Raw genomic sequence first — 27,988 nt, forward strand, 5'->3', positions numbered from 1 at the left:
TAATTTTGTTATTTCCTTTTAAGTACATGTGATGTTAAGAGGTTAGTTGATGAGGAAAATTGTTTTGTACTTGCTATATCTATTAAATATCAAATAAAATCAAGAAACTTGTTCCCTGTTTTTTTGGTAATTCTATTGGAGCTGATTTAGGGTCTTTACATCATTACTCTGTACCCGTTGTTCAGGTGAACTGTGGCACCCTTCAGTGATTCATGCGCCACCTATGCGGCTTCCCTCTACCACACTTGGTGATTCTTCCAACTGCCCCACAGTCCAGTCTTCAACAAGTTGTCTTAGTTGCCACCTTTGTTTGTCTTGGATTAAATCTCCACACACAAATTGTAATTTCACATAACCATTATAAAAATAAAAATAAACAGAACTCTTTTATTTATTCACTCTGTGTATACCATGTGGTTGACATATGTGACAATTACAGACTCTTGAGTGCTCTTGGCACCGTGGCTCAAAAGCTCATGGTTCAATTTTGTGACGCCATGCGTCTCTCTCCTCATAGAAATTCTTGAGGGTTTGTTGACGACATTCCTCTTGCTCTACTTCTTCCGTGTCTCTTCTGCGACAAGTATGCTTGTGCAATTCAATGGGGGAGTTGGTCTAGGAACATGTTCATTGTTGGGCTTGTATGCATGGCATCCCACACAATATCTTGTGTAACCTTTTTTTTTCTGCGGCTTCTCTCCGTATGAAGGTTTCAAGGCTTACGCGGTACAACATGTGGAAGTTCTCAGTCGCCTCGTGCTCACCTTCTAGGAGTTCTATCTCATCCTCATCATTAGTTTTCCAGTTTTCTGGTACAAGTATTCCCATTTATCCTCGGCTTTCCATTCATTGCCACTCTGGATTTGAATGTTTAGCCCATAGATGAACAGGAAGTAAACATATAACTTAACAAAGTAAAGTATTATTCATTCATCAAATGCTTCCGTACAAAGTAATAATATTCAATACCAACATGATCCAATTACATAATTGCATGCCATATTTATAACATCCGACACGGTGCCAATGAAGCAACACCACTGTGCTCGTACCCATAACCATCTAACTACCCAATTCGCCAGACAACAACACGTGATTATGTGACACTAATTTCAGTCATGCTTTGACTTCCAATTTGGATGTTAATTTAAAAAATTGAAGTAATTTTTTGTATTTTCCAGTCACACTCATGTGCAAGGGTAAGAAGATAGAAGGCAAAGAAAACATCTATATTCACGTACCCTAAGTCACTTTCAGTTATGTACCCTAATCATCATAATTGTCCCCAATCACATCCTAAAAATGCTAATATCACAATTTCTTTCTAACTTGAGCAGAAAACATGATTTTATACCAATTTGGCAAGCTCATCTGATAAAATTGCAGATTTGTAAAGAGATTTTGATGAGCTTTTATGAGAAAAATCACCATAGGCTTATAAAAAAATCTATAGAAAGTCTTTTGGCAAGTTACTTGTGAGTTTTGCAATCATCTATTAATTGTTACTTGGCAAATTCATAGATTTAATCTAACATCTGTAATTAGGTGACTAAAAAAAAACTATCTGTAATGGCATTCATCCATATCAAGATTGGATTGCTAAGCATAAGAATGTTAATGTCGATCTATAGTTAACCAATGACGAGTTAAGTGATTTGGAGCATGAGGTAGCTGAATAGGAAGAAATGTAGCAGCATTAAGGAGGCAAAATGAGAGATTGATGATCCATCAGGCCTCTTGAGGCTCCTACTAAAGATATTGCAGCCACACCATCCACTTTTTGAACACCACACAACAGTAATAGACCTCTTAGTCATAGAGGAAATTTATTATTCTTAATTTTTATTAATATTGAAACAAAAAGTACGTTGGTATTTAGAGGTTGAGTGTAACATCCGCTTTTCCTGGGTCTAAATTAACATCTAACATAAGCATAAAATACAGTTATAACTTTGATTTCATAAAAAGGCAGTTACATCATTCATGTTCATGTGAAGAAGATTTACCGTTAAAGTCAGTTAAACAAAAATTTCTTAACTAAATACTTGAAATACTTTTTTATGAAATTACTTTAGAAATTGAAATCACATACCTCGGAAAACTGAGATTGAAGATCAAATAAGTATGCTTCTGCAACCACCCGGTTAGTCCACAAATACACCATAACAATTTCTCAAATCGACTGCTATCTCAAAAATCATTTGATGAATACAACTAAATAACACTATAACTTAAATTAGGGCATCACATATCATCTTACCAATTAGGGCATCATTTACCTTTGGTTTATTTAGGGCTTCTAATACCGCTTTGCCATTTAGGGCTTCCGCAACCACAGATTCAATTTAGGGCTTCCTTGACCACGGATTTTATCTAGGGTTTTCGCGATGACGGATTCAATTTAGGCCTTCCGCAACCATGAATTCAATTAGGGCTTCCAATACCATAGATTCAGTTAGGACTTCCAATACCACTGTATCAATTAAGGTTCCAGCTATCACACAATCAATCAGGGCTTCAGATTTCTTTTCCTTCCGATTGCTTATCTGTGACAATTTCTCAAGATTAGATAATTACTTATATTCAATATTCATTTATATGAAAGTAAAATAATGATAACAATGAAATGCTTCAATTTAATCTTACCTTCTCATTAACAAAAATGATAATACCTGTTTCCGATAAATAATTGATTGCATGGCTTATCTCTGTCTGATGCATATACGACATCTTGAGAGAGGTGAAACATTGCCAGGGGCTTAACCTCCCAGCCTCGGACCACATTATATATCCCCACACGATCTCTAACGAGATTGGCCCTCCCTACCCAGAATTGACAGAGAACATCTTACCATTCACTGGGCATCATGATAAATAACATGACATACGACTTGGTAGCAGGAGATCATCATAACAAGAATATGCATGAGCTATTAATTAATTCATATTAAATGGTAAATATTGAAAAGTCTTAAATGATACTGATTCATATTATTGAAGATACTTTTCTCTTACCTCATCACCCATCTTCTTGGCTTCACAGCCGAGTGAGTTCCAGGTATTCAAAATTCTCAGAGTAGATGGCTCTTACAATTATTCAAGAAGATTACATACAACGTCATTTCACATTCTGATGATCATATTCTTTAGTGATCTCAAAATTGACAATATTCTTCCTGATTGAAACATGCATAAGCTAAAGAAATGTTTTATGTATTATTTTTACAAGTACTGATGTCAACTCGTTTTGTCGACTCTCTACACCCCCTCACCCTATTCAGGCCCCCAAGTTGGTGATTCCTAGGTGTTAACAGATTAAAGATCCTAATGATACTTTACACCTTCTTCACCACACACTGGCATCTTCGCCTGGTGAATTCCTTGGTGTTCTGCTTCTAATATCTCATTCCCAATTAAATATATGTTTCGAGATGAATTTGATTCCATTTGGAATGATAACATCTATGCCATTAGTTGTATGTGAACTTAAAGAATCCCTATTTTATCTTCTCACATATTCAGTTATATATGAATCGACAGATTATTATGCATAAACAATATCATATTATAACCAGGATTACGGTAGATTGTATAAGCAAAATCATAACTTCAAGAAACCGTCAGTCTTGGTAAAAAAAATAATAATAATAATAATTTTATGCTTAAAACCTTTGTCTTACTACTGACGTCTTTAAGGAACAGAATTCTGAATAATCAAGTGTTAAAGAAGGTTACGGGTTGCACCAGATATCTTACGAGACCAAAAATTTGAGTTAGACTTGCAATGGAATAAATTTGCCAATCCCTACTTCCTGATCTGGAAGACTCGCCATTGCATGTATGACCCATAAGATGAAGCCACACTATCTGGATAGCCTTCTGGTAACAGCCAAGATATCATAAAAAAATTTCAAGTCTGTGGCAATCTTGTCTTCTGAATATGCAATGATATTGACCATCCTGAAACCAACTTTCAATAAACGTTCTTCTAGACCCCGCACACATACATATTTCCTTAGATTCGCGCCATCTTTCTCTATACACAAGTATTCCATTATCATGCCGATGCAAGTACTTCGTTGAATTTGACATCGCCTGATGAAATGGGTGCTCTAAGAACAAACCCCCTAATACCATAGAACTACAGGATGCATCTTGCTTGTTCGGAGCCAAGTCAAAACAACAGCGAGCAGATGTCACCCCTTTCCATTGATTCTCCATAATTGCTTGGGAATTCGCCCATAAGAAGAAAAAGGTAAACCGGTGCTTAAAACAAAATTTATATCTTCAACTCCCATTCTTGACTTCTTATAACATAATAAGGTGACCCATTAACTTCCGTAACTTAAAAGATTAATAGACAAGTAAGAACGCCAAGTGTCTGATCGGTTATAAACAAAGATTATTAAAATGAAAAGAATAAAAGAATGGAAAGAGAGTTGGAAGGTTGTAATTCAAAAATTATAATAATAATTGAAATGTCATTATAATTTGAACGTTATTAAAAACTTACAAGCAACATTACTTTATTAATTACTAAATTAAAAAGGTGCCAAATCGTCTATACATATATGAACGTTTTTAAATATTAAAAATTATATATTAAAATCCTTTGAGATATATATTTTTTTATATATAATCTCAATTATTTTTTTTTTAATTAAATTATTAAATAACTCATGCAAGTCCTGCACATGTATTTTGGCTAGATCTTTTACTTGTCTGCCCAGTGATGGTGATGCCCTGCCTAATTCTTTTCTGACAATGTTTCCACCCCTTCGACATGCTCCCTGCAAGAAATTTCCTAGTAATTAATTAATTTATTTAATCATAACAGTTAACCTTTCATATTAATTCCATGAATTCGCGATTAACGATCAACTAACATGTCATCTTCATTTGAAATCATAACAACCATCTTATCATTTCCCCAGAATATATCAAATTAGACTGCCAACTGACTTCATGTGAACCTCAGCAGCTATAATTCAAGCTAGGTCAAAAATTGGGATGTAACATTGAGCTTATTTTTTAATCTATGAGTATGATATGTATTAAACTATTTCTATTTATATATGATGGGAAGCAGTAATATTATATTGTGTGTTTCTGGATTTAACTGTATCAATTTCAATTGCAAAGAAATTTGACACAGCTAAATCCAGAAACACACCATATAATTGTTATGGGCTGTGGAAAGTTGATATCTACCGAGCAGTAATATGTTTTGCAAATTCAGTAATATGTATACTTTTGAACAATACTTTTAACAATTCATGTACTTTTAAATGGTCGATAAATTTGTGGAGTTATTTGCAAGCTATTAACTAGCCTGCATCTCACCAAGTGATTGCCAAGTTCACATTTTTGAAGTGTGCAATAAACTATCAAACAGCCAATTACTCACTGTTACTACGTATGAGATGTATTATATTTATTTTAATGCAATACTCACATAATGTAGTACAAAAAATAACATTTCAATTTTGAAAAAAAATATGTCCTTTTACTTTGGCTACCTGCAGTCCTTAATTTTTAATCTTAACTCCTGAGTTGTAAGATCATTTTCTAAGAACCATTTCTCACAATCTTCCCTGAAAGGATTTTTCTCATGAAACATTGCATTTAACACGTAAATCAAATATCCTATTCAAAGATTCACACAGAATTGTCAGCATTACTATTCAACTCAATTGTTTAAGAACAAAACTCTGGACCATCTGCCATAAATATGTTTCACTAACAACGGCTACTGAAATACAGATATGCTGAGATACAGCTGCCTTCTCCAGCTTTTCAAATACTCCATTTGAGGTTTCATAGTATGAGTACACTTGCATTAACCAACAGCTATTTCAACTTCTCTTCCCATAGTAATTAAGTAATTAAATAGTTTTTGTTGACAGTGTCAGTCCAATGTTCATTTTGCAAGCTCAAGATTCTTCTGGCCGTTATTGCAATAGGCTCTTTATGTAGCTCATAGCAGGGAATATCAAAATCTAAAACTATGCCTCTCTCTCTCTCTCTCTCTCTCTCTCTCTCTCTCTCTCTCTCTCCCCTGAATTTCATCTGTTATTTCACAATATTGTTCTGCATATTCTTACAAACACGGATGCAACAATTGAAATAAACATAAAGAGCACAGACCCATTGTTTCAATTCATGATCCGATCAATCATGGAGAAACCTTTTAATACAAGACAAACACTTGTTGGATCAACTTCCAGATTTAAAATATTTAACAGACAGCCCCTAAAGCAACAAACTGAAATCTATGACCAAACATATATGCAAACTTGCCATGACAACTGGCACCCAAAGATAATAATAATATTGAACTCGGGAGAAAAATTCTACCTCTGGCGACTCCAAGTTTGAGTTGAGGTTAGAGAGGAGTTCCTTGGATAAGTTCTCATTAAGCATGTCAGCAAGTTTTGGGGTCATTAAGGCCTTCAATGAATTGGCAGCAATTGGGTTGTATGGTGTTATAGGTTCATCCCCACAAAATCCAGCTAGTCTTGCAAGTGCTTGGGCTGCTAGTTTAGCATGTGTGTTCTTCGCAATCTGCACACTACTTCCAACACCATGTGCTTCTCCGTCTCTGCTTTCTTCGGCAGTTGAGTCATACTGTAACAGTAATGGTAGAAGATACCTGATTTGAAAAATAAAGAGAAGAAAACAGAATTGGTAGACTTGATTTGAAATTTGTAACTTAGTAAAGCATGAAAAATGCTAGTTAAAAATCTATAGTGCTTCCTCTTTGAGAAGCATTACATTACAACAATAAATACTCTTGAAAATTTACATTTTCCATCTCAGCTTCCCAATCAAAAGGAAACAAAGAATACAGAGAACTTCCAAACATAAACAAAGAAGGCAACTAAACGATTAATTTGTCCAACAGTATGTTCTATCAAGTTCTCTTATCAAGGTCCAACTTCTAAAACCCCATTCTGTGATAAACTGGGTCCCAAAATAAGTTAGATACACTGACATTATAGATTCAATATTTGCTAATTCCTACAGGGTCAATACATATCTTCAATTTTTACCCAAGTGTTACAAAAATGGACATATTTGGGTTGGCCAATCTAAAATAAATTATTATCAAGTTTAACCAAAAAAATTAAGTGTCTAGGCCTGCCATATTAAAGCTATCAAATTGTTTTCTTTTTTCAAACTACCACTATTATTATTACTATAACTAAGGAATTTACAAGTTTTCCTCAAAAACCCAGCCATCACCTCTGTTTATGTTGCTCTACTTCTATTGCTTCCCTGCGATGACTTTTTGACTGGCCAATACCATTTCATTTTTATAAGAAACAGCCATATATCTCTACCTAAATATACTCATCAAACAAACAGGAAAGAGTTTACAAAAACTGATCAGAACTAGATTTTAAAAAATAGCTGCAACAATAATTTAAAACAAGACAGCAGTTCTTCAAAGATCATGAATTATCTCCACCAGGTGGAACACACCCATTCACAATGGCTTAAGGCAATCTGGAGCAAATTAGGCAAGGCACCATCTAAGTGCATAACCAACTGATCCATAAGGATCAAAGAAATTCATACTTCATCAAAGAAGGTGTTGGTTCCCAAAACCGCAGATTGGAATCCTACAAGTCTTGCCAACTCGATACTGGGATATCCAACCGGTTATGGCCAACTTGACGGGACTGATCGATGCAATCCAAATCCCCTGTGCTTCTAGCTCTGCAAAACCAAGGCAGGTATACCTACTCCTAAACAAAACACTTAAGCCCAGGATGCTTATAGCAGATTGGTTAGAATACAAATGCAACAAAACTTTTCCAAATGGCAAGAACTATCGAAAAACTTCAAACTTACAGATTGTGAATTGAGAATAATAAATGAATATATGAATGTTTTCAAAATAAAAATAAGTATGTATTAGTGCAACAAATGAATATATTAATTCCTCAAAGGAAAGAAATGAAATGATTGCCACCACATGGATTACGAATTATGGAAAATATAAAGACTAGTGCCAAAGGGCGATAGAGTCAATATTATAAGTTTAGAACACACAACTTTATAATATTCTATGCACATTAATTATAAACAATTTAGTAATCAAGATGCAATAGATCAAATATATGGACGCAATTTTAAAATAGTCTACAATGTATTTTAACTCCTCTGGTTCGGAGACAAACAAAACATAGATTCAGAAACAAGTAAATATTTCTCAATATCTATAATGTTCGATTTTAAAATGCTATAATTGATCCTGTCCACTTATCTATCATACAAATTATTTATAAAATTAAACTAATAATTATAAAAGACGAAACTATATAATATTTTAACTCTAAAGCTTCATGCAAATAAAATATATATTTCTTACTGATAATGCTGGAAATAAAATTGCACTAGAGACACTCCTTATAGATGATCCATCCAATGCAGTTTGACTCCAGAATCACATATAAATGTATTTAATAATCCACAATCCACGGGCTCAGTTCAAAAACTCATATCTTTACAAATAAAGAATAATACATCAAATGCGCATGGATAGTTTTTGGTATTAAAATTTGTAGGAATGTGAATTGTGTCTATCCTCTTGTTTAATTTTATATATCATAATTATAACCGATGAGGAGACACTTTCAACCATCACGTCCTTTTGTAACAAGTAACCAAATATTGTGAACCTTTAATGTAACTTGTAATATTGACTTGAGGGAAATGAAACCATTTATTTGGGCATATAAACATGGGCTTTTGGTATGCATATCACACTCAATTCCATACATTGCCATGGTTGATTGTTTATATCAGTCACGGGTGCATATCTCCATAGACTCGTTATATCCTGGTGAGAATCTCCTGCTCCTAAACAATTCATTCCTACTTCTGTGCAATGTCTAGAGTAATTTGGAAACATGGAGGCTTATAATCCGTCAATCTTTATTCTTCTGCTAAAACAACTTTCTCCTGAGGATTAGATGTGAAATCTAAATTTGGAAGGGTTTCGTGTCATGTCCTTTTCTCTGTAATAGTATTATGGCGTCGGGTTAATCTATCTCCACATCAAGATAGATTAACGGCATCAATAGTCAGGATGCATACCAATCACACAGGAAATTTTAGCTTTAGTACATTATTTATTAAATTAAAAGTGCCAAGATAAAGTTACTTTATGTTTATAAAGTCATTTACTTTATAAAGTGACTTAAGTGACTACAGGACGAAATTGTTGTTTTATCCCACATCTCTTATTCCAACACTATTCCTCTCACTTTGAGGTTATAAAAAGAGACCTTGCCTTGGGATTTACACACAAGATTTTATGAGCTCAAAAATACTGAAAGTTCTGGTTGCTTTGATGTGACTGGCAACTCTGAGGACGAAATTCCTCGAGTTGTTTGAGGAAATTGGACGTCACCCCAATCTTTCCTCTTGGGAAAATAAATAACACCAGGCAGAAATCGGCAAGATGAGATGTGAATCCAGCTGAAGTAAGTACATTCTGGTTTTTTTTTTCTCTACAGTGAAATATAATATGACGTATCCAGTCTATCAGGGCATGAACAGTGGGTAGTTGGCTAAGCAGACATGTTTCAGATTTAAGTTCCACAGGTAGATGAAACTAATGGTTTCTGGAAGACTGTATACTCTCCACAGGTTATTGAGTTGGCGGACTGTTATAACAGACTGGGAATACTAAACCAGTGGTCAAGAAATCTTCAGCAAGCTCCTATCAAATCCTTGGAAGGTGTATATACGAAGGACATTGCCAGAAGGATACTAGAAAGCATGTCCAACAGGGATAACCACAGGCTGAGAACAGGGGGTGTGTCCAGGTGGTTTTTTTCATGGAATCCACAGTCAGTGGCAGCGTCGGGTTATTCTCTCCACGTTTTTGAGTCGGCTCCTTCCTCAGCATGGGTGGTGGAAGCATACTGTAGCAGACGGCAGATTCGACGGGTATCAGGAAGTGTGGCTGGGTTGTGTGCATGGAGCATTCCTTAACTCCTTCAGTGGCATACTCTTGTAATAGGTCTGTCCACTATATATGCCTTCCCTGCATTAATTTTTATTAGACTTTGTTAATAAGGAAAAGTCTGTCATTTTATTCTCTGTGAGATCCACTAATATACTGTCATGATTGTATCATTATAATTCTTTAAGTTTTAAATTCAGTATAATTCCACTTGGTTATGTTTGAATATCATTTCATAGCCATTGTATCAGTAAGATGATGGGTATGATATGCATAAATGCTGAAGGACTGTGATTACATGACAACAGTTTGACATAATACCTCAAGTTCAGATTTGAACTCATTCTTCAGAACTAGCAGAGATTATTATATTCTGTAAGTTGTACTTCTGGATGCTCATGTTTGCGTTGTCGGGCATGGTGGTCAATCATCTAAATAATGCTCGAGCCACTCCTCTCTGACACTTTACAGACCTATATAAAACACGAACCATCATCAGGTGAAATTTTAAAATGATTGATAATAAACACTATAATTCCACCGCTTCATGGTATCAAATATTGAAAGGATCTGACGGCATCTCAGTTTTTTGCCATTAACTCTAAATTTTTGGTTTTGTATCCACTGATCCACTGCATCCATCGGTTTTTCCTTGCTAACACATTCTTCTCCAGGACGACTTGGACTCTATGTCTCCAATCCTCCAACGTTATTGGGCATTTTGCAGAGCACATGCTGATTCATCCACGTCTTTCTGTGCATGTATAGACACTAAATTGATTGCAATTATCAAGGTGTCAGGCTAGGTATCTAATGTCATGGCTTTATTGATGGTGGAGTCTTCCAACAATTTGAATAGAGGCTCTGAAAAAATGCTTGGTATAAACAAGAGAACTGCAGTTGCTGACAGTATGACAACAGATTGCTGTATGTAAATGCCAAGCATATGGAATTGCCTCATTCCAAAAGCCTGTCCACAAAATGTTCCTAGAGCAGTTCCCATTCCTAGCTGGCCTCCCGGGATTGGTAAAACCAGAGACAATGAAATGTTTGATTATACTTAGTCTGCAGTCCTTAGGACAAATAATCTTCAGCAACAATGATTTCTGTGTCTTACTCCAGTCTCAAACTGTACAAACCTCTCAATAAATTGATGAAAATATGATGTCCCTGTTGACCGATCTTCAAGAAGTAATGTCCATCTGCTTGGAGCAGACATAGATCACAGCTAATTCATATTTCCTTTTATATCTTACTGAAGAGCATATATTTCCTTGAGAAAACTCTGCTATACAATAATATGTTTCTATCTTTTAGTCATGTTCATTAGTTGATGCATTGGTCACATTAGTCATTGCTTTTATTCATCAGGAATAGTCAAGGCATGCTGCTGATAGCACCTAAATAACTTTCACCTTGTAAATATACAACTCTTCTTTTGAGTCTTTATAAGGCTGTAAGTTCATCATTAATTATTACCAATGGAAATGATTTTCTTAGTGTTAATGACACCCATGACAATATTTTCTTTAAATCTTCAATGTCATAAATGGAGGTACTGAATTTTTGCCAGAAAAACAGGGCTCCGTCAGAAGGTACTTCCAAATGATGCAGGTCTTCTAAACTACAAAGTTTTGTCAGCAAGATGAAATTGCTGGCAGGGGAGATTTTCAAACTGATGCTCTAAAGCCCAGGCTGAATCTTAATGGAAACCGTCTAGGCTGAAGATTTCAAACAAGATATTTGTGTGTGCAGAAGCCTTGTGAGACAAGATAGAGCAACCATTAAGACAAATATAGAACTGAAATAGTAAATAATAAATACATTTTTATTTGTCTGTTTGCCCTGAATAAGTTGTCTCCAGTAATATGTACAGTACTATCTTCTAATCTGTCTACCTGTATATCTGCATATACCTTATGCTAAGCTATTGTATTCTTATCTATATATATTAGGTTACCAAATTAGTATCAATTTTGTTGCAAAGCCTGCCACAGGAGATCAAATTTGGCCCAAAGTCTGGCAAAAAGACCAGGGCTGAATTTAGGACAATTTGAAGCGAGTTTAAACCATGGCAGAACCTTGGCTGACTTTGGGCAAAAAGTGACCTTTTTTTTACTTATTAAGTTTTTTTTGGGCGTATCATGGCCTTTTCAACCCTCCAACCCTAAAATGGACCACTAAAAGGAGCGTTGAAAGGTGATTGTTACAGGCTCTAAGGTTATTTGTGAGCTTTCCTACATGGTTGCAAGTGTGGAAAATTCCTCAAAGGCATTGAAGAGGAAGATTTCAACAAGAGAGGTAGGGTTTAGTTGAGTTTGTTTGCTTTTTAATTTTTTCTTTGCAATTTTTTTACGAAATGAAATGAACTCTCTAGTTTAATATTATATTTTCATTTTGTTTTGTCTTTGTATGCTTTTTTAAGATTCATAGAATGGCAAATTCTTCTAGCACCAGGAACTCGCAGTTCAAAATAAACCCAGGCTCTCCTATATGAAAATATTTGGGAATGGTTCAGAAAACACCAAGTGAAGGAGGTTACATTTGGATTTGCTGCCTTCGCAGAGAGGAGTTTTTCCCCTATTTTGGGGGTGGGTGCTATGTGTGGGTCCCATAGGCTGCCTTGGACTTGTCGACGTTATTAAAAATTTTCATTTCAGTATTGTGTAAGCAGATATGCGCTTTATCCCTCAGAAAGGCATTAAGTTTTGTCTAGACTAGCCAAAAGTTGGAAGGAAGCCTGCGCATTAAACCCTTCTTGCAAAACCATCTTGTGAACAAATATTCAAGAGAAAAAAACAAGCAGATGAAGCAGCTGGGAATATGATAGCTCATCTTTTTGCAAAGATTTAAAAATAAAATTAAAAAAGCATTCCTGGCTTCAGTTCCCACTTCCAGTGAACACCTGCAAAAGTCCATCCATTCTAGTGCATTAATTGAGAACTGATGACAAATAAGAGAGCAAAGGGGCTCTTGGAAATATCATTTCAAAATGAGGCTAAAGACATTGTCGAGCAAGACATATCGAGATGCATCTATGCAAGCGGATTGGCAATTAATGTTGCTCGCTCACCACACTGGCAAAATGTGGCTTCAAGGGGGTTCAAGGGTCTGAGTTGTGAGAAGGTGCAAACCACTTTAGCTGGCAAAGAGGTGAAACATGTAGAGGATTCCTTAAAGCCCAACAAGCATGAATTGAAACAAGTGTGTCCATAGTATCTGATGGATGGAACGATGCAAGAAATCACCCTTTGATCAATGTCATTGCAGCATCCAAAAAAGGTGCAACATTTTCAAGGTTGTGGATTGTGAATGTTAAGTGAAGGATGGTCCATTCATTACAAACATTCTTATCTAAGTCATTGAGCAACTTGGCACTCAAAATGCTGTTGAGGTAAACAATGCCAAAAACAGTAAGGTTCACGGGTTATTGGTTGAGAAGTGCTTCAAACACATTTTTTGGACTCCTTGTGTTGTCCACTCACTCAACTTAATTCTACAAAAACTTGGCAAAAAAATTAAGTAGATCAAAATGAAGATGCCTAACAAAACCAAATGTTCGTAACGAACCACCATATGTCGCAAGCCATATTTAGACAATTCTTGAGATTGGAGCTCTTGAAGGTAAGTTAAGTTATTTAAACTTTAAATATGTTTTAGACATTAGTTTAGTAAACTTTCTATGTTTTTAAATTTTTTATTTTCATTTTGATTTTAAATTATTAGTATTTTTTGTTTAGACTCGTTTTCCTCCAATACTATTGTATTGAGCCACCTTTTGAAGGTTGAAGAGGCACTATCTAGAATGGTAATTAGTGTTAATTGCAGCATACGGAGGCAATCTAGTAGTAGAAGGGCAGCTTCCATTAAGGAAAAGGTACCAGATTACTCTTGGTGGGATTGTGTTGAGTAAATCTTGAGATCCGCGGAGCCTATATTGAGCATGATCTTATACACTAACATAGATGGGCCTTGCTTGGGAGACGTATATTATGGCATAGGCTCCAAGATTAAGGATATTATAAAATCATAAATGAAAAAGAGCAAGATCCTAAAGAAACACTCTTCAAGGAACTACAAAAAGTCATAGTGGAGAGATGGAACAAAAGGACTACCCCTTTGCATCTCCTTGCCATTGCATTGAGGCCCAAGTAATATAGTCAATCAGTCCTCAAGGACAGTAGCTCTAGAGCTGCGCATACAAAGAATATGAAGTTGGTCACAGATACAAGGCAAACCTTCATAGATTCTATCCCAATCACATATGGCCTAAAGTGAGGGTTGAAGTCATGAATTTCACAAGCATCGATGATTGTGGTTAATAGGCTCTTGAAGACAAGAACAATGTTGATGCTCATAAATGGTGCTACTTCCGTGGAGAAATGTAGCAACACCTACAACCCATTGGCATCAAAATTTATCAAAAGTTTGTTCCTAACTCTTAAGATTACAATTTCTAGATTCTTGTTAATGAATATTGAATTTATATATTTCAGATTATTATTCAAAACTCTTAATTCTCTAATTTCAAAATTGGAAATCTTGATATGTTTCTAGTTCATTGTCATCTGAGAGGAATTGGCACACATACTCCTCTGCCCACTCAATAAAAAACAATCTACTACATTCTAAGAAGGCGGAAGGCATTGTCTATGTGCATTCGAACTTTAAGCTCATAAAATACAAAGACCATACTTAAAAAAAAAGGGAAGCACAGCACTGGCATGTTGAACCAAAGCATGCAGAATTGGAAAATTCGATTGCTCGCCTTGATGCACTTGTAGAACTGATGATGATGATCACAAGCTACCTAGTGATAATTAGACTGCTCCTGGTGCTGACATTGCTGGTACTGAAGCGAATGGCACTGTTCTTGCTTCTGATTTGCCACAGCCAGATGATGATTAATGTTTTATGATTTTTATGATATTTGATTATTGCTGGCTGATTGCTAATGTTGACATTATTCTTTTTGAACTGAAGCATTGATATGGTGATCTATTTTGGAATTTTGTTATGCCGTGTGGAATAAAACATTAACACATAAGGCGGTGCATTTTTCTATGTTTCTTTACTATTAGTGTAGTGGTGTATATACGTAATCACTGCTGCATATGTATATGTATATGTATATGTATATGTGCTTGTATGGACGAACCAAAAACAAATTCAAACTCACCTCAAAAAAACTTGAACTAATTTTGAACACAAGCCAGCAACTTAGTGTTAAAGATTATATGTCATAAGGTTGACAGTTGCTCAATGGTTGCATTGTGCTTTGCCATTTGCAAGTGGTTGTGCAATGTGTTTGCAGGTGACCTAGCACAGTACAAACCTTAGGGGAGCCACCTAAATTGTCACATTGAGTACATTACCCAAAGTCCAAAGTGTGAAGCTCACCAACATGTTGAGAAGCGATGCAGATGACTTATACTGCACCTGGCTAAAATTATGTCAAAACTGTTAAAAATTGATGGGAATATGGTTACCAAGGAGTGTTTGATCATGTGTAGAGTGTTATGATCTACAAAGAGTATGTGCATCACTTAGTGGCAACAGATGCATGTCCATTATTACTACAAGCATCTAGAAGGTTCTCTAGCATACCTCAAACCATGGAAGCATCACCATAGTTACTATAAGTCATGACATTGGTCTTGCCATTATTGCAAGGGAAAATGTTTCTAGATCTACCAGAACTAATCATCCCTCCTTGTGAAGCTATAGTCCTAATCGTGTTGACTTTGCAATGATTGTGAATGCCTTGACTTTTAGTTGGTGCTTGGTGATACTTTGACCACAATGTACACAAGCACAAAACAATACTATTTACATAATTTCCAAAATGTGACTAGTCTTTGTATGCATATTTGTATGGTATGAAATTCTTTGGGGTGATTGTGGCATGTAGTGAACATTGAATCACTTCAAGAATCCACTATCTCTTTGTGCCCAATGATGCAACTAGACTGTCGGATTGGAATGGGAGAGAAACTCATGGCTGTGAATGTATGGATGTCCAAGGAGTATATATAAGGCCTTCACTAGAATCAAATGACAAAATACGTCCTAAAAAGGATGAATAGCATATAAAAAGTAGAACAGGAGAGTCAAGTATATACCTTGGTGTTGAATGTGTTGAAGTGTCCCCAGTTTGTAAGTTTGCAAATGAGGCATGGTTGGCAGATTAAGTTGTCAGGAAGTCTACAGAAATCAGGTTCTTCATGCTACCGAAATTGATCATAAAGTCTAGCAGCTGCCCTTGCACAAACATCTATGAACGGGATAGTATCTCTCCATTTTAGCCTTATTGCTAGCATGGAGTTCACTAGGACACTGGAATCTATGTAAATGATTCCTTTCAAGGGCATGACATTGTCATCTTCTGTTCTAGCCCATGGAAGGAAAAAATTTGAGTCTGGCACCTCTGCATTGAAGTGTCTGTTAGTTTTGCATATGTTGCAACATTTGCTTGGCTTCAATAGTTTGCTGATGCTCTTCTCTGTAGACACTATTTACTTTAGAAAAAGGTTGTTTCTCAATACCATTTCTATTTGAATTTCTCATCAATGGTTATTGCAAAGTAACAAGTTTCTGCCATTGCCTTCATAGCTGTAAATCTCTACATTACTTGAGGACTCAATTCTTCTCTGGCTCAAATGAGCGCAACCTCCTACAATCTTGTGGAAGCATTAATGATTAATGTAGACCTGGACTAAAGATCATGTCCTCACAATACTTATGACAACAGCACGTAGCAACCAACCCAGCCATCCTCAGGATAGCATTAATCCCTTAAGGATTCCAAGAATGGGCCCTAGATAGACTTGGCTTTACTTACCATCTATTCTTCTACCTAAAGTGCATGGACTTGCCACAACTTCATAACAGTGAAGAGAATTTCAAAAGTGCAATCCTGATCTTTTCTACATCAAAAGTTATTCATGGAAAAAAATGACCCATATGTGATCTATTTGGTTATCAACCTCATCTACATTGACCTTATTTTCTAACAAAGAAATATCTAGGTTTGCTTGTACCCTAGGGGAGACTTAACCCCCTAAGGCTTCACCTGACAATGAGATCAATGCAAGTACCCATTCAAGGGCTTTTGCACATTGGTTGAATAGAAAGTTCATCTTCAAGTCCACTTTGATCATCATAATGATCTCCTCATTGTTAAATCCTAACCTAAATAATCCTATAGGTCTGACAGTACAGACCGTACCTCTCCTAAAAGATAATATATCTTAAGAATGGCATTTGATATTTATATCTATTTATCCTATAGTTGCTGGCTATCTTCTTAGAAGTGCCTCTGTTAGTATTTGACTAAACTAGTGATTAGTTAGTTAAGTTCTAAACTAAAGTTCCTAGAAGATGCCAACTTAGGAAGAAGATTTATTAATGTCATTTGAAGGGTTATACTCCTTGGAGGACACACCCTCTAGCAAGGTATATAATCGGTTGTGGATGTAGAATTAGAGGACACACAAAAATACAATAGTCTGCTCCTTTATGCATTTCATTTCCAGCAATTGATAAGTCTGCAAAATTATATATTTTCAAATCAGAATAAAACAGTGGATTTATATTCAAGTTAATTTATACTTCCAGTCAACAAACTGAATATTCAGTATATTAAAGAAGTTCACCCTCAGCCAAACTGGGTTCTGAATTTAAGTCTGATTCAAGAGTCAGAATTTGCAGAACTGTACATAGTATCAGAGCCTAGTTATCAGATCTAGGGCTCTGCAAATTTTCAGTGATCAGACTTTTTACATTCAGTAATTGTCTTCCATTTCCAATGGCATATACAATCAGACCTGAGGATAGATTCGATGGAAAGGAGCATTTTGAAGCATGGAAATTCAGAATCTTGATGATTCTCGAAGAAAATAATGTTAGACAATTTGTTGATGGAGCATCCAAACAGCCACCTGTTGAACCTCACAAATCCACATGGACCAATGGAAACAAGAAAGCCATTCAAATCATCTTGGATGGAGTTAAGAATGACATTGTACCTATGCTTACAAAACACCAGACTGCCTACGATATGATGAATGCATTACGAAATGCATTTGAAGTAAATAATGCAAAGAGAGTCATTGCACTAAAGAGACAACTAAATCACATCCAAATAAAGAAAGGAGAATCAATAAACTCTTATTTTCTAAGAGTCGCTGGTATTAGAGATGAATTGTCCAGCATAGGAACCATCATAAATGATACCGAATTAACGCACATGGCCATAGATGGACTGCCAGAATCATGGGAAACATTTGCACAAGGAATAAGTGCTAGAGATCAGTTTCCGGATTTTAATAGACTTAAGAATGATTGTCTTCAGGAAGAATCAAGAAAACTAAAGAAAGGAGGAAAACCTAAAGTGGAAGATGAAGAACTTAACGTTCTTAATACCAACTCTTATAAAGGCAAGAAAAAAGCATTTCAAGAAAAATAAAGGAAATCAGAAGAATGGCAAGCCCAAGAAAGACTTATCAAAAATAAAATGTTTCAAATGTGAAAAATTTGGACACTATAGATCTAAGTGTCCAGAAAACTCCAAGCAACAAGCAAATTGCAGAAATTTTGTTAAAGAAGAAGAAACTTATGATCCAGAGAATTGTTATTGTATTCCTCTTTATCAAATGAAATCTCAAATAAGGCATGGGTGATAGACAGTGGATCCTCCAGGCATATAATAGGATACAAGGAAACTCTAGATTTTTTGACCAAGAAAGTTAATGGTAAAGTTACTATCGGTGATAACTCAGCACATTCAGTTAAAGGAATTGGTAGCTGCACTTTGAAGCTAAAGACATGAAATGCTCTTCTTCTTAAGGATGTACTATATGTACCAGGGATAAAAAGGAACCTATATCAATTACAGCGTTAGAAGATGATGGACACAATGTTGCATTCATGGATGGCAAAGTATTAACTTGGGCTAAGAACTCTTCCATCAAGAAAGCTAAAGTAATTGGTCAAAGAAAGGGATATTTGTATGAACTGAATATAGAACCCATTCAAGCCCTTGTTCACAAAGCAGAGGATTCAAATGAAATTTGGCACAGAAGATTAGGGCACCTAAACTTTAAAACCCTATCTACTATGGAAAAGATGGTTACTGGATTACCAAAATTAAACCAAGATCACCCTAGTATTTGCAAAGGGTGTGCCCTACATAAAAGTACTAGAAGTCCTTTTCATGATAGTACTAGAAAAACAAATATTGTACTAGAATTAATTCATTCAAATTTATGTGGACCTATGTCCGTTCCCTCCCTTGGAGGATTCTGGTATTATGTCTTGTTCATAGATGACTTCTCTAGGAAAACATGGATTTACTTTTTAAAATGCGAAGAATCAGAAGAAATCTTGCAAAGATTTAAGGAATTCAAAGCTTTAACTGAAAATTTTTTAGGACATAAAATCAAAACCCTTAGAATAGATAATGGAGGAGAATATACCTTAGATTTGTTTTAAAAAATTTGTAAAGAATTACGGATCAAGAGGGAGTGTACTGTTCCTTATAACCTTGAACAAATCGGATTGCTGAAAGGAAAAACAGGACAATTATAGAACCTACTAGGGCTATGATTTTTGATCAAAATCTAAAATACTATCTTTGGACAGAAGCCTCTTGTACTGCTGTATACATTCAAAATAGAAGCCCTCACTCCTATCTTAAAGATAAGACCCCTAAAGAAGTATTCACTAAAATAAAACCTAATATAACTCATCTCAAATATTTGGATGTCCTATATACATTCATGTGCCTAAAAAAAACAGAACCAAATTAGAACTATCTGGGAGGAAGGGTATCTTTGTAGGGTATAGTGAAACTTCTAAAGCATATAGAATTTTCATACCTATATAGAAAACTATTGAACTTAGCAGAGATGTAATCTTTGAGGAAGATTTTGCATTTAAAAGAGCAATAAATTCCCATGAACCCTCTCCTTTATCAAATTCTGAATGTATAAGTGAATCTAAATCTCAAAGGGAGAACTTAGAAGAGGTCGAAGATGAAATAATCCTTGAAGAAAGTTCAAAGAAAAGACCACTTTGGGCCATAAAAATAGTTGAAGCAGCTCAAGATTTTGCTGCACCTTCAGGATCTGCCAGAGAAAGTAAAAGACCTAAAAGATTCTCTAGTTATACAGCAAATATGATTGATTTATCTAAAATAGGGCCAACCAATCCTTCTGATGCTATTAAACATCCAGCCTGGAAAGAAGCTATGACAAAAGAATATCAATCAATTATGAAAAATGATGTTTGGGAAATAGTTCCTATGCCAAAAGGAAAATCCATTGTGTCTTCAAAGTGGATATTCAAAATAAAGCATGCTGCTAATGGAAGTATTGAGAAATATAAAGCCAGATTTGTAGCCAGAGGTTTTTCTCAGAAAGAAGGAATTGATTATGAAGAAACTTTTGCTCCTGTCGCCAGATATACTACCGTTAGAGCTATCTTAGCAATTGCCGCATCTAAGGGATGGAAGGTGCATCAGATGAATGTAAAGACAGCATTTCTCAATGGAAAGATTTCAGAAGAAGTCTATATAGAGCAACTAGAATGTTTTGAAACTCATGATCCAAATGCCTTTGTTTGCAAACTCAAGAAAGCTCTTTATGGGCTTAAACAAGCTCCCAAGGGTTGGTATGAAAGGATTGATAAAAATATCTCACTGGCTTAGGATTCTCTAAGAATGAAGCTGATCCGAACTTGTATTATAAAAGAGATAAAGATGTTATGGTAATCTTGATATTGTATGTTGATGATTTATTAATCACAAGTGTTGATCATCTTATAGATCAATGCAAGAAAGATCTTATCAGAGAATTCGAGATTAAAGACTTGGGTCTTCTCCATTACTTTCTAGGATTGGAGGTGCGACAGAATGCTGATAGTATCATACTGAATAAAAGGAAGTACACTTCAGATATCTTGAAGAAATTCGAAATGTGGAACTACAAGTCCATGTCTTCTCCAATGGAGACCAATTTGCATAAACTTAAAGAAGCAGCTGCAGAATCACCTCCAATAGATTCTACTCTCTACAGGCAAATAATTGGGTCTCTGATGTACCTAGTAAATACAAGACTTGATGTTTGCTATGCGGTTAATGCCTTAAGTCAATTTATGTGTGAATTATTTGGGCAAGCCATGAATCCTACAATCATTCATTGTGATAATCAGAGTTCCATCAAGCTCTCCGTGAATCTAGTTTTCCATGATAGATCCAAGCATATTGAAATGCCTTAAGTTACTTGTGGGATTATTTGGGCAAGCCATGAATCCTACAATCATTCATTGTGATAATCAGAGTTCCATCAAGTTCTCCGTGAATCTAGTTTTCCATGATAGATCCAAGCATATTGAAATTCCTTACCATTATGTAAGAGATATGGTAGACAGGAATTCTGTTAAATTGGAATCCATTTGTACTGCAGATCAGACAGCAGATATACTCACCAAACCTCTATCTTGAGTAAAGATAGAACATGTCAGAAAGATACTTGGTATGGTTGAGTTGTAATTCATTTGTACTCTTTAATTATAAATTAAATTAAATTTTTTGTCAGGCTATTGACAGTTATGGGCTCCACCATGTGTAATCATTATTTAGAGGTGACGATCTCTGAAATAATGAATACTTGTGCAAAGGCATTATGAGAGGTGACGATCTCTTAGATAATGTCCTAACAGTAGATTTTACTATAAGATCCAGGTGAATTTTAGATCGTCTTGTGACATTGACATTGCTACGTTCATGGGTCACAAATTGGATAAAGGAAGAATTCTAGAAATTCTTCAAGTTTATCCTCTATTCTGGTAGATCTTAAATTCAGGGTCTAGTTGTGATTTAGAAATACCAAATTCTATGAGTCACAACATGTCTTATCACTAGTAGCAGTGATTTGTCATATTACAGGCTAAGTAATATGACTTTGTATCATGTGTTCCATGATACCACATAGGAGACAGATAGATATAGAGTATTAATACTTGCTTACTCATCTATATTGATGATAGCTAGATATAAATCTCTCTGTAGGATTATCAGGTTAAGAGGGAGTGTTAAATCCTAACCTAAATAATCCTACAAGTCTGACAGTACAGACCGTACCTCTCCTAAAAGATAATATATCTTAAGAATGGCATTTGATATTTATACCTATTTATCCTATAGTTGCCAGCTATCTTCTTAGAGGTGCCTTTGTTAGTATTTGACTTAACTAGTGATTAGTTAGTTAAGTTCTAAACTAAAGTTCTTAGAAGATGCCGACTTAGGAAGAGGTTTTATTAATGTCATTTTAAGGGTTATACTCCTTGAAGGACACACCCTCTAGCAAGGTATATAATCGGTTACGGATGTAGAATTAGAGGACACAAAAATACAATAGTCTGCTCCTCTATGTATTTCATTTCCAGCAATTGATAAGTCTGCAAAATTATATATTTTCAGATCAGAATAAAACAGTGGATTTATATTCAAGTTAATTTATACGTCCAGTCAACACACTGAATATTCAGTATATTAAAGAAGTTCACCTCAGCCAAACTGGGTTCTGATTTTAAGTCTGATTCAAGACTCAGAATTTGCAGAACTGTACACTCATGCAGCAATTTGACCATTTTGAAATGAATCAATAGGTTGTATAATGTTTCACAAGGGATGAGCTGAAGTATTTCAATCATGTTTGATAGACCTTACAAGATGAAAGTAACCTGCTCTATTACCACTAATCCAATCAGCCATGCAAGACGAAGTTAACCCGCTCTACTACCACCGATCCAACACAAGAAATATATCGTGCTAAAGAACTCTCTAAATGAGGATCCCGATAAAGGTATGTACATGTTAGGAAGCTTTGTCACACAAAATAATGAAGAGATCAGAAAAGATTTAAAACCAGAACAATGAATGTATTTGTTCTTTCACTTTGATCATCCTATATATTATATATTCTTTAAAAAAATGTATGGCTACTGTCTTAAAATATATCTATATATCTTTCTTACTATGTCTTAAGCCAAACTATTTCACAAACATGTAAATACAAATTCCATGTCAAGGATGCGAGTCACCATGGAAGTTGTTTATTCCCATGGAAATGCAATTGTTCCATGCATGACTTGGCATATCCTAACAATTATGTCATGTTGATCTATTTGCAAGTGGTTGTGTGATGTGTTGTCAGGTGGCTTAGCACAGTGTGACCGTTAGGGGTGCCACCTAGATTGTCATACCGACCACATTGTCTGAGGTGTGAAACTTGGGAAAATGCAATGAGAAGCAATGTAAATTACAATTTGTAGTTTGGCCTAAAGGAATATTGAGCCTTGTAGAAGCCATGGTAGAGATAATATAAGGTTTGTTGAAAGCCTAGTTAATGTAGGATCATCTAATACTATGCATAGTGCTCTATACCACTATAGGAGCATGTGCAACACTTACTAGACATGGATGCATGTTCCTCATCTCGATGCAAGTATCTATGAGTTGCTCTAGTAACCTCTTGTACAACAAACAGTGAAAGTATTCCCACAATTACCACGACAAGAATGGTTTGGAATTACTTCACAGGCCAATATTGGTAGATCTACCTAGATAACTGTCAATTTCCCCTAAAATGTGCACTGCTGCAACTGCTGATGTATGCAAAGGAGTTCTTATCCCCACTATCAGAAACACACATTTTGCTGTTTCTCCCCCTAAAGTTGCTCTATGCAACTATAAGAGCATGTGCCACACTTACTAGACATGGATGCATGAGCCTTATCTCAATGCAAGTATCTATGAGGTTCTCTGGTCACCATGTGTACCACAAACCATGAAAGTATTCACACAATTACCATGACAAGAATAGCTTGGAATTACTGCACAGGCCAATATTGGTAGATCTACCTAGATCACTGTCAATTGCCCTAAAACATGTACTGCTGCAACTGCCAGCGTATGCAAAGAGGTGTTCTTATCCTACTATCAGAAACACACAATTTAATGTTTCTCCTCCTAATGTTGCTTATGGGATCTCTAGTGCACAAGAAACACGTCCCACTATCTTGATAATGACAAAAGGGTGTTAAGTCTTATCAACGCACGTAGATTTGAGTGTTGTAGAACATTAAAACAAAGAGTTATAACTGAATTTCATACCACAGACTTATAATCCTGTGTAAACAAGTGGATTATAGGGTAAATTATATTCCACACTAACTTACAATTCACTGTATTTGTCTAGCTTCTAATCATAGTTCAATAGTACTACAGTTACCACTACCAAATTTTTAATCTTATGCAGGGATTCTAGTCAAAATCTTTGTTCACTATTCGATCAAGATGCATCCTGTCCTGACTATCATTTATTTTGAATTAGTGTTCCATGAGCATATTAAAAGATTATGGATGGTATTAGAGAAGGTATCAATACTTGGAATTTGTGAAAAATAGTCGTGAATGTATAACAATGACCAGGTCTGCAAAACCTAAGAATTTAAACTTGCAGTTGAGACATCTCTGCCCAAACTTGAAATAAAGAGGTGAGAATGAAGAACTCCAAAATTTTGAACTACTATGTCCTAGCCCTTGAAAGCATCATAGACATTGAGACGAAAAGCAAGAATTGATGGGGCAACAACAAGAGCAAATGAGCCACAACACAAAGACTAGGCCAAGATCACTTATATGGGTCTTGTAGAATGAGCTCTTGCACAAAATTTGACATCAGAGGTGTCAAGGAAGACCTTGAAGGTCACAAAATCTTCTATGAGGAAAATCAACAAAAGAAGATTCATGTAAAATCTACATCTGCCCCATTTTAAAAGTTCAAACTGAAGTAATCATAAAATCATTCTAAGAACGACAGAATTCTGAATTTAAAGATACTTGGATCAAACAAATGGGGGTTCATTTAACCTACAGCTAAAATTATGAAACATAGAACATATATTTTACATGTCTTAAATTGTCAGGACACGCTAGTTTATGGTGGAAGAGATAGTATTCATCTTCCAAAAAGAAAAAGAAATATGTTGTGTCTGCATAGGAAGAATTTAACGAGCTAGCAGACAAGAATAATCCTACTGGGCATGAGAATACAAAAAACGTTGTGGTTATATCTCAAACAGGACTATGGGCAAAGTGTGCAAGATTTTAGTGCAAAGTTTAGAAGATAGACCACATAATTAGGGGCCGACTTGGAGGATGATTATGCATTTACAATGCACGCCAAAAGTCTTCACACATGCATTAAAGGGAGGCTAATCACTACCATCCCATGAGACTAGGACAAAGATTGTGCCGAAGATCAAATTTTGTAAGGGATTTTAATGCTCACAAAGTAATTCAAAATAACAATTTACTATAAAATGGTCAATTTCAAATCAAAGATATCCCATATATGAAGTAAATGAATATCAACCCTAAACCACTTATGCCAACATTTTAGAAGACTAGACATATTCATTTGCACAATCCTTAAAAACACATCAATTATCCCTCCAGACAACCTTCCTATTACAAATATTATTAATTTTAAAAACAAAGTTCTAACTTCTAACATTTTGATTCATGATTCTTGATAATGATTTCAATTATTAAGTTGTCAAAGACAAACTTAGTTAATGCCAACAATACAAAAGTAAAATTCAAGTCTTGGTTCCAAAAAATATTAGATGCATCAAATTTTTATACCAATTTTTGGGGACAAGAAAGGGATGGCTAATTTAAAATATAGGAGAAATTGTAAATATTCATATGTAAACATGGATAAAAGACGCATATATACATTGTTCATTTGAAAACATTGATAAAGCATGCATATATACATTATAGAACCTTAAAATATGACATTTGTGTTCAATTTAGACATTAAATCAAAATTTCAATTATTAGTACTTAAAGTATTATTGTAGATATGTGCTTTGATATGTTGTAGAGTTCATGTAATTACTTTAAAATGTCTTGGATGTTGTTCCTAAAACCCATAACTGCTAATTCCTATACTGAAATACGATTCAGAATCGGAATCAGATTCGGGCACATGAATCAGATCCATGGATTCATGAAATTTTTTTCCCATTATGATTCGTAAGGATTCGTGTATATATATGAATCTAGAAAACATCAAAACATAATTCTAAAACTAAATCATTCATAGTATGAATCTATGAATCTAGGAGAAAAAAAACACCAAAAAAATCATTTTAAATGAAGTTGGACCCACTTAAAACACTATTTTCTTGTGGATCCTCATGGATTTGCACAGGATCCTCGAGGATTCACACAAATCCTTGCTGGATTTCTACCAATCCAGGCAGGGTCCATGCTTTTATGCTGTGGATCTGGACAGATCTCCGGCCCTTACAGAATCGCGTGGGATCCTCGAGGATTCATGCAGATCCTTGCTGGATTCATGCCAATCCGGGCAAGGTCCATGCTTTTAACCTGTGGATCCGGACGGATCCACGGCCTGTGGATCCGTTCAGATCCACAGGGTAAAAGCACGGACCCTGCCAAAGCACAAACCTTGTCCGGACCAGCATGAATCCAGACACAAATCCGAGTCCGGATCAGATCCAAATCCAGATCCAGCCTCCAGGGTATGAATCCGACAACTAAGAAATTACACCATTTCAAAAAATTTGGAGCTTTTGTTCAAGATCTGCAAACCATATATGGCAACTTTGATACAATTTAAGTAAAACTTATAAGTACATGCCTTGGGAGATTTTTACTTTTAGTAGTGCAGGATTAATTCGTTGATCTGTTGAAATTTTGTTGCCATTTCTGATGTTCACATTGATTTGGTTGCTAAATATTTAATGATATTTTTCCACAACGGAAAATATTTTCAAGCATTCAAAATATTTCCATTTTGGATAAGTCTTACATAGTTTTGAATGTTGCAGCAGCTGTGGATGTTTTAGTCATTAAACCGCAAAAAGTGTGAACGCTGAGAAAATCTGTACTAATCAAATAATTGCTTTGTGTGTGGTGGTTTTCAAAATTTAAAGAAGTCAATGGAAATCGTTGCCAATTCATTCAGGTTAATGGCAGCAGTTATAGTGCTTCCTAGAATTTGACAAGTCTGGTTTCAACTATACTTATGAAAGCAGTAACCCTCTCATAATTTTGATCTTTGTTTTAATTTTTTATTTCTCTTTTTAAATATTGATAGATTTTAGAAAAATGTGAGACTGTCGGAGGGGACATCTAGCTGTCCCCTGAACAGTCAGGAGATGTCCCAGACATGCCCTAAACATGCTGGGACAACTGGATGTCCCCAGCAGTAGTCCTCACGTCCCCTGGTTTTGGGGTTGATTTTTTGCAAATTGGAAGACCTGCCATGGACAAAGACCGGTTTTTAGACCCAGGGAACACTTTCCCAGGTGACCTTACTGTCAACATGTATCTAACTCATATTAGTTATCATTACAACACGGCTTCAAAATTTGAAGCCTTTCCAAAATGTAAGCACATGCTGTTACGCATGTTTGTGCCTGATTAGTTGCTGCCAAGAGATGCAACCTACCACCCTAACATAACACATCCTATCACAAGTGACTCTTGATTCAGATATAATTAACCTATCACCATTCATTCATTTGTTCATTGTCACCAATCAGATTTTGTAATATATTTTATTTCAATATGTAAATACATATGATTTTAATTTATTATGTGTACCTATTAGAAATACTACATAACACATCTAGATATTTACAATTTACTGTTTTGTCTCTGAATATCTCCTCAAATTCAGATCATTACACTTAATCAGTTAGAACATATAACCCAACAAATATTTGATAATGTTTGATTCAAAAATTAATCTATCCATTGTCTTTTAACAAGACAAAAACCGTGATAGTCCTGTATGAATATAGTATCTGTGGAACAATAACTTAAGTAAAACAAATCATGAAAGGTGTAAATCACAATAACCAGAAAATATATATTCAAACATGTACAGGAAAGTTCAGGTACTA

At 35.3% G+C, this 27,988-nt stretch overlaps 1 protein-coding gene and 1 long non-coding RNA gene across 2 annotated transcripts in view; both read right to left on the reverse strand.

Annotated features, from left to right (window-relative positions):
* The window catches only part of GRV2 (DNAJ heat shock N-terminal domain-containing protein), a 234,639-nt gene that overhangs the window by 56,627 nt on the left and 150,024 nt on the right, over nucleotides 1-27,988 (reverse strand). The window contains exon 15 of the mRNA XM_089800047.1: nucleotides 6,358-6,652. Coding sequence (XP_089656173.1) covers nucleotides 6,358-6,652 — 295 coding nt within the window. The remainder of the gene's footprint in view (nucleotides 1-6,357; nucleotides 6,653-27,988) is intronic.
* On the reverse strand, nucleotides 2,288-4,122 carry LOC149538713 (uncharacterized). Its single transcript, XR_016356097.1, has 2 exons — nucleotides 2,647-4,122; nucleotides 2,288-2,546 (listed from the first exon to the last, which is right to left on the reverse strand). It is a non-coding gene; the product is annotated as an uncharacterized LOC149538713 (long non-coding RNA).

Source organism: Cupressus sempervirens, chromosome 9 (assembly GCF_028749045.1).
Source record: "Cupressus sempervirens isolate cs-2001-9-10 chromosome 9, ASM2874904v1, whole genome shotgun sequence".
In the NCBI taxonomy this organism is placed as follows: Eukaryota; Viridiplantae; Streptophyta; class Pinopsida; order Cupressales; family Cupressaceae; genus Cupressus; species Cupressus sempervirens.